At 42.7% G+C, this 17,614-nt stretch overlaps 1 protein-coding gene and 1 pseudogene across 5 annotated transcripts in view; one reads left to right on the top strand and one right to left on the bottom strand.

Moving 5' to 3' along the window:
- The window catches only part of LOC115499503 (cathepsin L1-like), a 56,260-nt gene extending 50,435 nt beyond the window's left edge, over window positions 1–5,825 (top strand). The window contains exons 1-7 of one of the 5 annotated variants that reach the window (XM_030293515.1): window positions 2,160–2,285; window positions 2,598–2,717; window positions 2,820–2,954; window positions 3,153–3,377; window positions 4,085–4,247; window positions 5,131–5,248; window positions 5,726–5,825. In XM_030293515.1, the coding sequence (XP_030149375.1) occupies window positions 2,160–2,285; window positions 2,598–2,717; window positions 2,820–2,954; window positions 3,153–3,377; window positions 4,085–4,247; window positions 5,131–5,248; window positions 5,726–5,825 (987 nt within the window). Of the gene's footprint in view, window positions 1–2,159; window positions 2,286–2,597; window positions 2,718–2,819; window positions 2,955–3,125; window positions 3,378–4,084; window positions 4,248–5,130; window positions 5,249–5,725 lie in introns of those variants that run through there. The other 4 variants (XM_030293513.1, XM_030293511.1, XM_030293512.1 and 1 more) reach the window with 4 other exon arrangements.
- Window positions 5,826–10,084: 4,259 nt separating this feature from the next.
- LOC115499070 lies at window positions 10,085–14,379 on the bottom strand (annotated as a pseudogene).
- Between the last annotated feature and the right edge of the window lie 3,235 nt (window positions 14,380–17,614).

Raw genomic sequence — 17,614 nt, 5'->3', positions numbered from 1 at the left:
TTTCATCAGACTGCCTAGAATATTTCTCAAAATTTACATTTTGTAGTCAATAAATTTGAAATTCTTGGTACTCCCAATTGACATTTCCATGAAAAACACAATATTGGAGAAAATATATGGGGAAATATTCTGTCTACGAGTGCTGAGGGATGTGTGCTCAGAGCAAATTCTGCTAAATGCAGGATGGTCTGCATTTTATTCTTTCATATGTAAATGTGGAAATATTTGAGCTCAAAACAGATGTAGGTATACATCATCATGATTCCTGGGAAGAGGTGAAAATACCAACATGAGCAGGAGTTTGGAAGAAGAGGATTCCAACACTCATGGATGACTTTGAGGGGCTCAAGGCTCCAGTGGGAGGAAGACACTGCAGGCGGAGTGGAATGAGCAAGGGAACTAGGATTAGAAGTGGAGCCTGGAAATGGGACTCAAAGGCTTCAGTCTCATGGTAGAACTTGAACGGATGAGGAGTTGCTTCTTATAGATGAACAAAGAACATGGTTTCTTGAGATGGAAAAGCATCTTGACCTCCTGGTGAAGATGCTGTAAAGATTGTTGAAATGGCAACACAAGATTTAGGATATTACATATCTTGAGTTGATAAAGCAGAGATAGGGTTTGAGAGGACTGACTCTAAAATTGAAAGAAGTTTTACAGTGGGTAAAGTGCTAACAAACAGCATTGCGTGTGGCAGAGGAGTCATTCGTGAGAAAAGAGTCAATTGCAGCAAACTTCATTGTCATCTTATTTTAAGAAACTGCCTCTGCCACCCCAACCTTTAGCATCCACCACCCTGACCAGTCAGCAGCCATCAACATTGAAACAAGACCCTCCACCAGCAGAAAGGTCACACTTGCTGAAAGCTCAGATGATGGGTAGCACTTTGTAGCAATGAAGTATTTTTTAATTAACATCTGTACATTTTTTTAAAGATCATAAAGGGGCGCCTGGGTGGCGCAGTCGGTTAAGCGTCCGACTTCAGCCAGGTCACGATCTCGCGGTCCGGGAGTTCGAGCCCCGCGTCAGGCTCTGGGCTGATGGCTCGGAGCCTGGAGCCTGTTTCCGATTCTGTGTCTCCCTCTCTCTCTGCCCCTCCCCCGTTCATGCTCTGTCTCTCTCTGTCCCAAAAATAAATAAACGTTGAAAAAAAAAAAAGATCATAAATACTATTGCACATTTAATAGACTATATAGTGTAGTGTCAACATGACTTTTATATGCACTGGGAAACCAAAAAGTTCATTTGACTCACTTCATTGTGATATTGCCTTATTGCAGTGGTCTGGAACTGAAGTGGCAGTATCTCTGTGGATGCCTGTGCTGCTGTCTTTTGCCTCCATTCAGAATGGCCACCTTCAACATACTTTTACAGTTAAAACTCGTCAGTGAGCTGACTTTGGCTTTATTCTTTTGAATGGGTGACAAAATTTCTCTTGTCTCTCTTCTTTATCTATAAAATGAAAATACACTTATCTGACCTGAGTTGTGAGAAAAACGTCTAAAAAATATAGTTATCACAATGTTAGACCCACAGTTGATAGCATCTGATCACTAACTGTATTCCAATGTGCCTTTATGACACATGTCCTCCCCATCTTATAATGACATCAATTAACTGGAGGTGGACATCTTTTTCCTTGCTGAATATGCGTATACTTGTTTTTGTCAGCTGGACCACTGTGAGCTCATTGTTTTAGTCAAACCAATTAAGGATGATTTGAGGGGGGACATGAGTCCACATGATTGTCTAGAAGTTTTTGTTCTGCTAAAAACAAGATATAATCATCAAGAAAACTTCAGAATAGAAGCCATCAGCTTGGAAAACAAAAGCAAAACAAACAAGATCACAGTGTGCCCGGCTGGTGTGGGCAGGGCCAGTGAGGCCAAACCCCAGGGCTTTAGATGGGTGGCCTTAAAGCCACTGCCCAACATCAGAGATCCCTGGGACTACACCTTCTGACGGCATCTGCACAGCTACATGATCAGGTGAGCAACCTGGTGGGGCTGGTATAATCTTTGGGTAAGTACTTGGGAGAATAAATTCAATGATTTTACTCCATCATAGTGATTTTAACATCTAGAAGAAAGGAGGATGGATTTTTAGACAGATAAGTCTAATCAGATACTTATTTCTTTTTCCTTCCTAGGTTTTGAAACATGTATCCTTTTGTCTTCCTGATCGCCCTTTGCTTGGGAATAGCCTCAGCTACTATAGAGCTTGATCAAAGTTTAGATGCACAATGGATTCACTGGAAGGCAACACATGGGAAGCAATATGGAATGGTTGGTAACATCCAAACTATCCAGGGGACCCAAAGAGAATGTCCGTGCTGGTGGTAGTTCGTAGCACAGAGTAGCATCTTGAGGCTGCTCTTCCTAAGGCAGTAAGCAGGGCACCGTGACTGTGCGCAGTGTGGGCATATGTCTTGCTGTGTGGTTGCTGGAGAACAGCTCCCAGAAGCATCAAGCCATCCCTGGCTGTGATTTCTCCTCCCCTCTGTGAGCACATCCACAGGTCAGGTGGTCAGGTGGTCAGGTGCAGGTCAGTAGGTTTTAAATAGAAATAAAGATGATAAGTCATATGTTTGCCTCTAGAATGAGGGCTGGAGGAAAGCAGTGTGGGAGAAGAATATGAAAATGATTGAACAGCACAATCGAGAACAAAGCCAAGGGAAACACAGCTTCACGATGGCAATGAATGGCTTTGGTGACATGGTGAGTGTGGCACGGATTGCTGAATGTTTTGTTCTCTCTCTCCTCAGTACTTTGCCAAAAAAATCTTATGCTTGTCAACATTCTACTTTCTTTTCCTTGAAGACCAATGAAGAATTCAGACACATGATGAATGGCCTTAAAATCGAGAAGGATGAGAAAGGGAAAATGTTTAAAATACCTTTCTTTGCTGATATCTATGTACCTGTGGACAGGAGACAGACACCTGCTATAAGTCCTGTGAGTATCAAGGATGACTAATCATCAGGTCTCTCTCCAAGATGAAAGCCAAAAAGAAAGTGTCCCCCTTGCTATGGTTTCCTGCTGTGGAAACCATATACCATTTTTGCTATATTTTAAAAGAGTCTTCAGATCAATAGACTGTTGTCAGTCTTGCTATTGGTTTTGTAGACTGAGACCTTTATAATTTGTTTCCAGGGTCGGTGTGCTTCTGGCTGGGCTTTTAGTGCAACTGGTGCCCTTGAAGGACAGATGTTCCGGAAAACTGGCAAACGTGTTTCCTTGAGTGTGCAGAACCTCCTGGACTGCTCTTGGCCTCAAGGCAATGAAGGCTGCAATGGTGGTCTAATGAGCAATGCCTTCCAGTATGTTAAGAACAATGGAGGCCTGGACACAGAGGAATCCTATCCATATGTTGCAAGAGTGAGTGGAGCTCCTCACTTGTCACCATTCCAGCTCTGCCCTTAGAGCTGAATGCTTTTGAAGAAAACAGACACCATGTTTAACATTCACATTTCCAATTGTAGACTCTCTATCTGCAGCCTGTCAGGACTGTCATTAAACGGTATTAGCCTGGCATAGTTCTCTGCTTAGATGGTTACCACATAGCTGTTTTTATTTCTACATCACATGGAGATATGCATACCTTTCTATATAGGGTACAGATTTCTCCAAGGTGAAAAACTTCTTATGGACAGGTAGACCACGAGTGTTTCACTGAATCCAGACCAATTAGCTTTGCTTTTTTTTTTTTAAGTTTATTTATTAATTAATTTTGAGAGCGAGAAAGACAGAGCATGAAAGGGGAAGGGGTACAGAGAGAGAGAGAGGGAGAGGGAGAGAATCCCAAGCAGGCTCCATGCTCCATGCAGAGCACGGGACTTCATCTCACAACTGTGAGATCATGACCTGAGCCGAAATCAAGAGTTGGATACTTAACCGACTGAGCCACCCAGGGCCCCTCACACCAGTTAGTTTTTCAATTTCAAAACAATAAATGCCCTTTCACCTCCTGGGTTGCTTCACAAAAAACTTGACTTGGAAATCTTTTACCTGTAAGCTGCCTTGAAGTCGTGTTCCCCAGGAAGTGGATGGTTGTAATCAAGTTTCTTTTCCCTTACCATTCAAAGGATGGACCCTGCAAATACAGGCCTGAGCATTCTGCTGCCAATGTCACCGCCTTCGAGAACATCCCTCAGCAGGAGGAGGCCCTTATGATGGCAGTGGCAAATATGGGGCCCATCTCGGCTGCTATAGATGCTAGCCTGGATACCTTCCGCTTCTATAAAGAAGGTAAGCATTTGTCGAAGTAGAAATTTAGGTAGAAAAATTGGAAAACCACCCTAAGAAACAGCAAGAGTGACACTTTGGTATGTACAACTCAATGTAGAATTTAGGGGTGTGTGGACATAACATAGTCGCTCATTTTGTACATGTAATATTTATGCCTGCTCTTTCCATATGCCATGACTTGACATATCCCCATGAGGATAAGTATATCATAAATATATTTAAATGGCTACATAATTTGATTGGTATGGCTTACTTTACTTTTTTCTAAATATTAAATTTTTTTTTAACGTTTATTTATTTTTGAGACAGAGAGAGACAGAGCATGAACAGGGGAGGGGGACACAGAATCTGAAACAGGCTCCAGGCTCTGAGCTGTCAGCACAGAGCCCGACGTGGGGCTTGAACTCACGGACCGTGAGATCATGACCTGAGCCGAAGTCGGACACTTAACCGACCAAGCCACCCAGGCGCCCCATACTTTTTTCTAAATATTAGACCTTGATAACTTTTAAAGAATTTTGCTACTGAAATTAACAGTGGAAAGTAGCTCTTGGCTCAAGTAATTTTATGTTCTCTGCTGTTTCCCTAGGTTGACATCCTACAAGTAGAATAATAAGGTTTTGGCGGGTGATTTTTTTAATGCCCCTTGACTATTATTTTCAAAAGGGATTGTGACAGTTAGTATTTCTCCTGGTGTGAGATGAGGGCCTAAATCCCCACCCCTTCCTGCTAAACAAAAATATATGACTTTTAAATCTCATCTGAATTCATATCAATATCACAACTGAATTTTGAAATGCCTCCCCTACTGTGGTTGATAGGCTGGGTTACTATCACATGTCACGTGGGAATCCTCACCTCAGCACTGAATATTACTCCCCAGGCATTTATTATGATCCAAAGTGCAGCAGTGAAGACCTGAATCACGGTGTTCTGGTGGTTGGCTATGGCTTTCAAGGAAAAGAATCCGATAACCAAAAATATTGGTTTGTCAAGAACAGGTATGAAAATCGAGGAATACGTACTTTTGAATTTGAAAAGGGAATGTTTTTTGGAACCAGTGTTTGGACGCAGGTCCCCCAACCCTTGAGCACACTTCTGAAATCCCAGCAGCGTTTACCCCATCAAGGGGGGAGCACAGACATAGTCATATGATGACGACATTAAGATACTGTCTCAAGCTTGCTAGGGTCCTGATATAGTTTTGGTACCACTGTATTTCTAAATTGGAATTTTAAAAAATTTCTATAACACATCTGGGTCCCAAAATTTTCCTGCTCACATTGCAGTTTTGTGAAAGGTCTGGAGATAGAATTCTGTGCTGGGTTAGAACTCAACCATGAACAAGAACGGCCTCTCCCGATTCTTCCTGAATCTGTCCTGGTCTCTGCTGCACTGCTCAGTATCGAGTGTTATTATTCATAAAGATAAACGTGTTTTACCATTTGTAACAATTGGAAAACCCTGTCTTTTTTCAGCTGGGGCGCTGACTGGGGCATGGACGGCTACATAAAAATGGCCAAAGACCGGGACAACCACTGTGGAATCGCCACCATGGCTAGCTTTCCTATCGTGTAAGATCATGGTGATAAAGAAAGCCTTGATTGGCAACAGAATATACAGAAAATGGATTTTATTTTAAAGTCGATCACATCTTATTGTGCGGGATAAAACACTTGAATCACCGAAGATCCAAGTTGTGATTGGTTTCTGTGACCGTTCACACTAGTGACGAAACTACTTCTTTAATCCCTGCTCTAATCAGTGGTGTTTGGTTAACTTGCTTAATAACTTTTGAATTTCATGTTTTAAAAGGTTGCATGAAAGTTTTACCTTTTAAAATAAAATTTACTGTCATATGCTGAGGTGTGATTCTGTTTTTAATACATAAACTACTTTATAGTAAAAAATGCAAAGGTTTATTTCCTCCAGTATTCCTCCTAATTTCCTTCCTGATTTCCAAGTGGTTTAAGAATTTAATTGAGATGAAATGGGTCAATGGGAGAAAAAAAGCCTCAAAATTTTATTACTAGGCAGGGAGGCCCAGTAATGAGTTTGAACACCAACCCCCCCCGCCCCCCCCCCGCCCCAAAAATGATCAAGTTGGGCAGGGTTTTTTTTGTTTTTTGTTTTTGGCAGTCTTATATATTTTAGACAAAGACAATAATTTGTGAGGAATTGACAGGAAAAAGAAAAAAGGTGTGTGGGAGTTTTAAATTGCAGGAATTCTAAGTGGAATCTGGGCTGAGGTTGTAGATGAGTAAAAAAGTAACAAGGTTGGTTTCTACAAGCTTTCTCAGCTTGGAAGCCCCATCTCTGCTGATAAGGATGTCTCTACCTCGTAGCACATGGAGGGGACCTTTCATATGGGCCACTCATTTCCTGCTTTCAGGAGGGGCATGTGACAGCCTGGGTGTTCTTGCACTGGTTGCATCCCAAGTAGCTTCAACTCAAGATAGTCAATATGCCATGGTGGCACATTTTGGGGTGGCCTCCCTGGGGCTCAGAGTTTCTTCCTCTGAAACTCCTCTGGAAGTTTATATAATAAATAGCTGAGCAGATGACTGTGGAGAGAGAAGTCCAGTTTGGATTGAGCAGTAAGAAATCTACAAAGAATAAGAAAAGCATAGATCACCATGAGGATGAATGAATGGGTGAACGAGGGTGTGGGGTACAGGCTTCCAGTATGGAATGAATCAGTCACAGGAATCAAGGGCACAGCATAGGGAATATAGTCAACGGTATTTTAATAGCAATGTAGGGTGGGGGTAGCTACACTTGTGGTGAGCACAACATAATGTATACAGTTGGCAAGTTACTATGTTGTACACCTGAAACTACGGTAACATCGTGTGTCATTTATGCTCAAAACATTTGGAAAAAAGAAGGCAAGAGGATGAATAAATAGAAGAGAACGCATTTCCCCACACCTCATGAAATGAGTCCCACAATCCTGGAAATAGATCTGCTCAAATAAATGTGTTTCATTTATTTGGTGGAAAATATTAATTCCTTTTTTAAAGTAGATTTAAGTTAGATATTATGTGCCTCATTTGGGTTAGATAAAAAGCAACATTTTCCACTGATGATTGCACGAGCTCCCCCTGCTGGGCAGTCACGGTATCTAGAACATGATGACTTTGGAGACCCCCAGAGGCTAAGCTGTTACCTTCTGACTGGAGTGTTTTCAAAGCATGCATAGTGGTATTGAACCCTCCTTGTTCCATTATCATAGACAGATTTAGGATTGCCTTTTCTAATTCACCATCTCTGAAACTTGGGAATAAGATCTTTAATGCTGAAGAGAACCTGGAATTCTGATGTATCATCCGATTTTCTATGATTCCTCAACAGGCATGTGGGTGTGACACAATTTTATGAACAAATGCTGTCACTAAGCACAGTGACAGAAAAGCCAGGTATCCAAGTCCATATGGTTCTGACCATTTAGGTGGGAGCCCTTTATATGCTTTGTTGACACATGAAATAAAGGAGAAGGGCACTTGGGTGGCTCAGTCCTTAAGCATCTGACTTCAGCTCAGGTCATGACCTCACAGTTGATGAGGCTGAGTCACATATCACGTGAGTTCGAGCCCCTTTCAAGTTAGCCTCCTGTCTCTCTCTCTCCCTCTCTCGTTCTCTGTCCATCTCTGCCCTTCATTCACTTGGGCCCTCTCTCAGTCTCTCAAAAAGAAAAAAAAAAACAATATGGTTTATAGACAAGGTGAGGTTGAAACCTGTACTTTTCAAAGTCTGGAGTGTTAATTGACAGTGTTAATGTTCATACATCTCCATTTTTCTTGTAGTCCTGTCAGTCTTTGAGAGCAGCACACGTTTCAAAATAGCTGATTCCAGGGTCTTCTGATTGGCTCTGGCAACTACAAAGCTTGGTTTTGTCACTCAGCCAAGAAAGCCCAGATTTTTGGTCCACATTTTTAGGTGGTTCCTTCCTCTGCAACTTTCTTGGAAGATTCACGCATTCAAAGTTGAGCTGATAGTTTTATCTCCTTAATCCAGTCTCTTTGTTCTGACAATGAGTCAGTTCAGTCAAATTCATTTTGGGAAGAGGCAATGCAGGTATCTTCCTAGAGGGAGGCCTCTGCTTCAAACAATCAGGTAATAAAGAAGAAGAAATTCTATGGCAGTACAAGAAAGATAATGTTTCTTAATAAAAGGATCCAGTTATAAACCAGTTTCTGAGTTCCAAGGATAGCCAGTTGAAAGAATCTCTAGATGCTGGGCTTAAAGCATCTTTAGGCAGATAAGGTAGGTAGGTAGTGGCAGGCTGACAGACTTTCTGAGAGGCTCATAGAGGAACCGGCATGAAGATTGTCTACATATGAGTTTTGCAGTGATTTCTCAGAAGGTTACATCAAGTTGTTCATATTCCATTTGCAGGGCTTCAGGAAAAGGGGAGTTTTGGGTATCCAGTGATTCCAAGTCAAAAGGATAGAAAAAAAGTGGAAAATAGTAGTTTGGAGATTGTGGCCAGGCTTCAGAGGAAACTAGAAGAAATTAGGATCTCGTCCAGTTCATAGTGAACTCTATTAGACTGTAATATCCACAATGGTGTGTTATTGAAACATGATGTTTCTTTCTATAATCACCCTCATTTTTACCAAGGACAGCCAAATTAAGACCAATTTGTTTGCAAAGTGTAATCATTGCTTTTTTTTTTTTTTTTTTAACTTGGCCTGATGATGAAACTGCTGTAAAGCATAGCTTATGAGAAAAAGTTTCTTAGGATTTTTTACTAATTAACAGTCCCAAACATCTGTTTTCTTCATCCTGTTAATTCATCATGAATTTGTTGTCTCTTTGTCACAATGTATAAAAACTGCCTGCTTTGCTTAAAGACTCAGATATAAGTATCAGGCTGTTTTTCCAATGGGCTTTATTGGCTCCATAAAGTCTGCCTGAGTTCCTTCAAGCAGTCTGGTCATATCTGTGTTTGTGCAAGTCCCCGCTTGAATATGACATTTCTGTCAAAGCCTTGGTGATGTAACCAGAGTTTCCAAATGTGTCCTGTTACAAGGAGAGCAGATCCTTTTTCACCTTATGCAAATTAACATATTGTCATGAACATATGAGAATACTCACTGAAAGTTTTTGAATTCTGGACAGATCAGGTAGGGAGAAAAAGATAAGTGTCCCAGTCTTTTCACAAAGGCATGTTTTATCAAACGGCTGCTTTTTTCAAGTTAGCCTAAAACAGTTTTTTTAATACTGGAAAAAACATTTAAAGATCAGAAATGCTTCAAAAATATATATAAAAATGATAATCATCCTCTGTTCATCCAGTCTCATGTTATTAATTCTTCTTCTGCTTGAATCCATATCTTCCATTCATTCTGGAAATTCTTACCCAGTTCAGCTTTATGATCTTGAGGTTATCAGAAATCTGTACGCAAGAGTTCCTTCCATCGGTCTCATTGCAGATGAAACACATTTGCAGAAGCTTTCATAAAAGCATTTGAGTAAAAGTCTAACTGTCTATAAATGATAAAAGACTTAAAATGTCCAAGGTTAAAGATCTAATGAGAGATCATGACAAGGCTGCTGACAAAAAATTGGTGGTTTCTGTGACACACGACAGAAACATCTCAGGACATATCAGATTTCTAGGAGTTGCATACAATTTCTAAAACACTTATTTTCCTAACATATTTCTACATAAATATAATCTAGGGGTGTTAGTATCCGTTATTTGACATTGCTTCCTATGTAATTTAACATAAGAAATAAGCCTAATTTGTGTAATATCTTCCTTTTATAAACAGACCAAATCTCTTGAAAACGTTCCATGGATCCTCTGGAATATTTTAATTGCATTGTGGTCAAAATACTTCATTTTAGAATTTGATTTTGGAAAGTGTGTGTTACAAAAAATCAAAATATTTGAACATTTGATTAAATAGGATCACAGATCATTATGCAACAATATTTAACTATTCAACCCAAGTGACAATAAAAGATTCCTTTTTGAAGAGAAGTGAGCCTTTATTCCCTTGTTCCACAAATAAAATGGGCTGAATTGGTTGCTTTTCGGTGATTAATCAAGAGACAAGTCCCATATCCTCATGCAACTCATCTGACTCTTTCTTTGCTTCAACTATGGCCAGGGCTGAGGGCAGCAGCAGGTACAGCAGTGGTGGTGATGGCTTCAGCAAGTGGGAAGCTGTAACCAGTCCATGCAGACAAAGCCAGAACCTGCTTGTGTCCATTGATGGTAGGATGGGGCAGTGAGGCAACAATCAGGTGACCTATCTGCAGAGAGACACTGGCAACACTGCGGACGCCCTCCAGGAAGTGAGAATGTAGTTTCCTCTGTGATGTCAAGCACTTCACGGTTGTAGATGCTGCCATTGTCAAACACCTGCTGGTGATCATCCCAAAGGAGAAGGGGGAGTTTCTCAGCACATTCAGCTGTGTGGCCTCGCTGGCCCACGCTTTGTCTCCAGTCTTAATCAGCTGCACATCACTCAGGATTTCAGTGGTGCCCCTGGACATTTTAGTGGTGATGGCTAAAGCCTGGGAGAAGAAGGTCTTCTTTGGTCCCAGACAAGTGTTCTGGGCTAGTGACTTCACATGGGGCTATGGCACCACCATGGCGGCAGCTGGCACCTTAGCCAGAAGCATGTCCCTGATCTCGCTGAGGTCCTCCTTGGTGAGCACAAAGCCCACATTCACCCAGATATGAGGCAACAGTTTCTCCAGAGCTGGTTGTTCTCCAGATGCCCGCAGATGACCTCATACATCATGGGGATCATGCCACAGCAGCACCACAGCGTTCCCATGCAAACACATGCGGGCCTACTGCGTCTTCCTGGAACCCACGTTGTCTGCTCCCACAATGAAGGATGATCGTCCAAAAGATGGATGATCTTAAAGAAGTACTTGGAGCAAATGACATACCGGACAAAGGGCTAGTATCTAAAATCTATAAAGAGCTCACCAAACTCCACACCCGAAAAACAAATAACCCAGTGAAGAAATGGGCAGAAAACATGAATAGACACTTCTCTAAAGAAGACATCCAGATGGCCAACAGGCACGTGAAAAGATGTTCAGCGTCGCTCTTTATCAGGGAAATACAAATCAAAACCACACTCAGGTATCACCTCACGCCAGTCAGAGTGGCCAAAATGAACAAATCAGGAGACTATAGATGCTGGAGAGGATGTGGAGAAACGGGAACCCTCTTGCACTGTTGGTGGGAATGCAAATTGGTGCAGCCGCTCTGGAAAGCAGTGTGGAGGTTCCTCAGAAAATTAAAAATAGACCTACCCTATGACCCAGCAATAGCACTGCTAGGAATTTATCCAAGGGATACAAGAGTACTGATGCATAGGGGCACTTGTACCCCAATGTTCATAGCAGCACTCTCAACAATAGCCAAATTATGGAAAGAGCCTAAATGTCCATCAACTGATGAATGGATAAAGAAATTGTGGTTTATATACACAATGGAATACTACGTGGCAATGAGAAAAAATGAAATATGGCCTTTTGTAGCAACGTGGATGGAACTGGAGAGTGTAATGCTAAGTGAAATAAGCCATACAGAGAAAGACAGATACCATATGGTTTCACTCTTATGTGGATCCTGAGAAACTTAACAGAAACCCATGGGGGAGGGGAAGGAAAAAAAAAAAAAAGAGGTTAGAGTGGGAGAGAGCCAAAGCATAAGAGACTGTTAAAAACTGAGAACAAACTGAGGGTTGATGGGGGGTGGGAGGGAGGGGAGGGTGGGTGATGGGTATTGAGGAGGGCACCTTTTGGGATGAGCACTGGGTGTTGTATGGAAACCAATTTGTCAATAAATTTCATATATATAAAAAAAAAATAAAAAAAATAAAACCACCCAAAAAAAAAAAAAAAAAGAAGTACTTGGACTTCCGGGTCACCTTGTCTTCCCTGGGCATCATGGGGATGCATATCAATGATTCCATGCAGAGTGTAAGGAAGATGTCACTCTCATGATGACGCCTTGAGATAGGAGGGCCAAGGATAAAAGATTTTAAAGGCAAATGCTGCAGGTTATACAATAGTGAACAAACTTTAGCTCTTTTAATATTAAGACTCAGTTTTCTTGAATAATCTGATAAAGACAAAGCATAGAAAATTTGTATTTTTAGACCATTGGCCATTAAAGAGAAGAAAAATCTTTGTTTATAATTTTTTGTAAGAAGCAAACTGAGACTCTTTTTAAAACATTTTTTTAATGTTTATTTATTTTTGAGAGAGAGGGAGAGACACGCAGAGCATGAGCAGGGAAGGGACAGGGAGAGAGGGAGACACAGAATGTGAGGCAGGCTCCAGGCTCTAAGCTGTCAGCACAGAACCCGACGTGGGGCCCAAACCCACGAACCATGAGATCGTGACCTGAGCCAAAGTCGTATGCTTAACTGACTGAGCCACCCAGGTGCCCCAAACTAACACTCTTAAGAAAATGTTTTGTCCTTTTTAACAGAGAAATCCTAAGTTCTAATGTTGCATCAGTGTACTTCTGATATTAAAACTCGTTCTGAAATAAAATTGATTTTGACATGGCTTCCAAGAATTCAGGAGGGTTTTTCTTCTGTTCAGATGGTGGTGTAGCTGGTGAGCAGCACTTCATAAGGTCCTTCCCAGTGAGGTGACTGCACATGTCTTCTTCCAAAGATCTTGAGGTCCACCTGGTCTTCTGGTGGACAGATGTGGCCAGCCTCACCAGTTGGTGGAGGCCGTGCCTCTTTTTCTGTTGGCAAGGTGCTTTAGGTGTACTAGAGAGTCCTCATCTCGAGTTAGTCATAGCATCACATTGTCCAGCCATGGATGGAAGATTTAGAGATGCCAGTAGGCTTTGACAACCAAACACTCTTTCAAAAGGGGTCAGTCCGTGTCCCCTGTTTGAAGTATTCTGGATCCTAATAAGGCTCAGGAGCAAAGTGTTTGGCCTTTCATGGTTAATTTCTTGATGTTTATCTTACAATCCATCTTATGTCTAGATTTTAATGTTCCATTTGCCTTGATAATTGAAGATAATATATGGTATGAAATTTTAATGTGTACCCCCAGAGATTTTGCAAGCAGGTGGATTACACCTTCTGTAAAAAGAATTTCTTGTCTGATTCAAACCATAAGGAATGACATTTCTCCATAAGGAGAAATGGAGGTGTTAGTTTCTTTATTGCCTGCTGTGGCAGTGCCACATCTAGTCAGAGAGCATCAGCCCATCTGCTGAGCATGCAGACAGTGACCAAACAGTGAGAATAGCACAGGGCTTGGGGGCAAATCTATCAAATCCATCTATACAACCACAGAGGGCAGGTGGGCCTAGGAAGCCTTCCTGGGGTGTGCTGATTTCTTCCAGAGATTTCCCGGGATTTACAAATCATTCACTGGGAAATCATTTGGTCAGGAATGTTGTGGATGCCTGGGCAAATCCAACTGTCTTTTTGGTCCTTCATTATCTTTGTGTCCAATTTGGGGGGTGGTAAGGATAAGCCACAGGGTCAAAAGAAAGGGTGCTCTAGGAAGTCCATTTGGCCCACTGTATAATCCATCTGATAGTTGTTTGACACCTTTTTGTATCTGACTGTCCTTTGTAGACTGTGGGGCATTTGCCGGGTAATGAATACTGTCAGTTAGGGATAAAGGCAGTGTTCACAACTGGGTGGAGAAAGAACAAGGGGGCCTGTTTGGGGTGCATACTTACAGCTCTGCCAACCCTATCATTTTCTAAAGATGCAACATCAGCTGTCTTAGTATGCGCTGAACAGTGAACAATGATGGTTTTAGAAGGAGGGTGAATAGTTGTAATATGTCAGCAATTATAAGCCTTTTAGCAACGGAAATAAGATGACAGAGGGTTAGTTAAAAGCGCTTGTTTGTAACGGGTCTGTCATGTTGTAGAGAGGTGCTATGATTTATGAACTTGTAAGACAGCAGGCACCACGTGGGGACACACAGGTGAATAGGGGAGCTTAACGTCAGAGTGCTGGCTTTGTCCATCAGGCGGCAGCTGTGGCCACCGCAGAAAAGCATGGGGACATACCTGATGCCACAGCGTCTGATGGGCATGAGAAATGTGCTCCTGGCTATATCTGATTGGCAAAAGGCTGTCCCAGAAAGCATGCAGCAACACCATGCCTTTCATTCAGTATAAATGAAAGGGCTTGTCAAAGTTACGTAAGCTAAGAGCTGGGGTGTGGACAGAGCCAGTTTTAAGGCTTCAAAGGAAGTTAATGCCTCTAAAGTCCATTGATATCTGCGAGAAGAGCATACAAAGGTTTATCAAACATTGCAAATTAGGGACCCTTTGGAGGCAGTAGCCAGCTGCCCCTCAAGATTTATGTAACCGTGTTTTCATTTTGGAGAGAGGGATGAACATAATTGATTCAAGAATATTTGGAGTGAGATTTTGAATGCCCTGAGGCATGTCCTAAACAGGTCATGTCATACTAAAGAGATAACTGTTGTTCATACCTCTTGGAGTCTAGATGTAGGGCTGTATAAGCTGTCTGCCTTGTTCAGCTAGTGCCCCTAAGAGAATGAGGAAGTCCATAAGAGCTCCCGGCTTGCTTTGATTACAGAGTAAAAGGTGCCAGCAGGGAGCCTTGGGTAGAAGTTACAGTGTCTAGCTGGACTTTAAGGACTTGGAAAATATTGCATACACCAAATATCCTTGGGGTATGCAAGACCAGGTGAATGGTCTCCCTTAACCGTGAAGGCACAAGAAACCAGGAGTCAGGGTGCAGAGGAATTGAAAAGGAAGCTGCTCACAGGTCATTTCTGTAAACCAGGTTGCATCAGCAGGAATGATGAAGATTATCAGCTGGATTGCAGGGCACAGGGTGCTGAGAAATTATGAAAGAGATTATGGCTTCTAGATCCTGTACAAACTGATGGATTTGGTTTCCCTCTGAGTCGCATTTGCCTTCTTTCTTTATGGGCAAGATTGGGGTGGTACAGGGTCGGGTGGTAAAGACAAGGATGCTGTGGTTCAAGAGAGACTCTATTACAGGGGTATCACTTGCTCTGAGTCTCTAGAGGGAGGGTGTTGGGCCACGAGGGCGAGGGTGGGTTCGTCTCCCAAGAAATGCACCCAGGCTCCCACTTCCTAACAACTCAACTTCAACTGTGTGTGTAGCCCAAAGACTGACTCGGGCATCTTTTAATTTTTTTTTTTCAACGTTTATTTACTTTTGGGACAGAGAGAGACAGAGCATGAACGGGGGAGGGGCAGAGAGAGAGTGAGACACAGAATCGGAAACAGGCTCCAGGCTCTGAGCCATCAGCCCAGACCCCGACTCGGGGCTCGAACTCACGGACCGCGAGATCGTGACCTGGCTGAAGTCGGACGCTTAACCGACTGCGCCACCCAGGCGCCCCCCCCGGGGCATCTTTTAAAGAGCCATCCTCTTCAGAGGAATTTATCTCAGGATGAACTTGCAGTAAAGACAGCAGGACACTTGGAGCTTGACCTGAAGGTGAGGAAACAAAAATGCCTTTATTTTTTTTAATGTTTATTTTTGACAGAGAGAGAGAGACAGAGCATGAGTGGGGGAGGGGCAGAGAGAGAGGGAGACACAGAATCCGCAGCAGGCTCCAGGCTCCCAGCTGTCAGCACAGAGCCAGACGCAGGGCTTGAACTCACAGACCGCGAGATCATGACGTGAGCCAAACTCGGAACTCAACCGATTGAGCCACTCAGGCACCCCCCCCCCCCCCACACACACACAAAATGCCTTTTCTTATTGCAGTTTATATTGGCATTAAATGTAGATAACAAATCTTTACCAAGAAGGTTTGCCAGTTAACATCTGGGAAGCAGCAGGGCCTGGGAGTGTGAACAGGGTCTGAAGAATCTGGGCTAGGCTGGGACACGGACAGTAAGATGGGTCGCCCCGAGACTCTGAGAGCCTGAACAGAGTCAGGTGACAGGTAGAGATCAATCTTCTGAGCAGATGGGAGAGAAAGTCACACCATTACGACTCAAGAAATCTAGTTCCTGAGTCTCTGTTTAAAGTTATCTGGAAGTTCCTGGCATTGACTGAGTACTGGCTGACCCATCATTTAAAGGGGGAATTGTCCCTCTGGAGAAAAATGAATTTTTTCAGGGTTACGGGGATTAGGGGAAATTGTTTCTTAGACTTTCCTTTTTCTTAAGTGCAGGACAATTTCTCCCCCAATGTCCTGTATTATTTGCAACATCTGCAGTTGTCTGGAGGCAAACGGGGACACGTCAGAGTGGGCTGGAGTCATTCTCCATCATGCTTTCACCTTTCCAAAGATTCAAGTTGTAAGGCAAGACTTGTTTTCTGTTCCTTTCTTTTATTCCTGTTGGCTTTCTTGTGAGCTATTTTCAAAGATGTAGGTAGCTGTCTCCATTATTTTGTTTGGTGTTTGCCCTCTCCCACCAACCACACTATCGTGGACTTATCAGGTGTTTTTTTTTAACCATATTTTAAATGTTTATTTGTATATTTTTGAGGGAGAGAGAGAGAGAGTGCGAGCAGGGAAGAGGGAGACAAGCACAGAATCTGATGCAGGCTCCAAGCTCAGAGCTGTCAGCATAGAGCCCAATGGGGGATCTGAACGCAAAAAAGGTGAGATCATGTCATGAGCCCAAGTTAGATGCTTAACCGATTGGACCATCCAGGTGCCCCTGTTTTTTAACATCAGGGGGGAAGTTTCCCACAGAAGCAGAAATTAGAAGAATTTTATGTTCTGGGGCTACCGGATTGAATACAGTGTACTTTTTAAAGTTTGTATAAAATGCTTAACAAACGCTCTTCTTCTTGAGTGTATATTTCATCCGTAGACCAATTCACTTTGGGGGAACAGGCCTCTTCCGTTGCTCCTATTAACCCTTGAACAATTGAGCCTTCTCCTGGTCATTCCCAGGAGGGCCAGAGAGAGGCTGAGGCCCTCTGTGTCCCCTGTGAGGGGGGCTGTTTGGCTGCCTGGTAACAGCCGTATACTCATGGGCTGGAAGGACTCCCTTTAGCAGCCAGTGAAGGTGTCTGTGAGTTGGGTTGTAAAAAGGTATTAATTTTTAAAATTTCTCTGTCATTTTGGTAGGATCTTCTGAGTGTAGAGATAAAGGGACTTCATAATTGAAAAGGTCTGTTGCTGTCCAGGGGACATGAATTCTTTGTGACAGGGGTGCAGGAAACACTCCTCGAGGACATTGCTCAGGAATGCCTGGAACTGGCAGAGCTTGATCACGAAGCCCTGGAGACTCTGAGCAATTGTACGGACCACAGCATGAGCTTTACTGCCCTTCCTGGCCACTCCTGCTAGATGTACTTCTCAACACTCAGCACTTACAGGAGCAAACTGTATTTCCCAGGCCAGGAGGCCAGGCCGAGGTACTCTCT

Source organism: Lynx canadensis, chromosome D4 (assembly GCF_007474595.2).
Source record: "Lynx canadensis isolate LIC74 chromosome D4, mLynCan4.pri.v2, whole genome shotgun sequence".
Lineage (NCBI taxonomy): Eukaryota > Metazoa > Chordata > Mammalia > Carnivora > Felidae > Lynx > Lynx canadensis.
The sequence above is the reverse complement of the archived record's forward strand: the minus strand, read 5'-3'. Positions and strand labels throughout refer to the sequence as shown.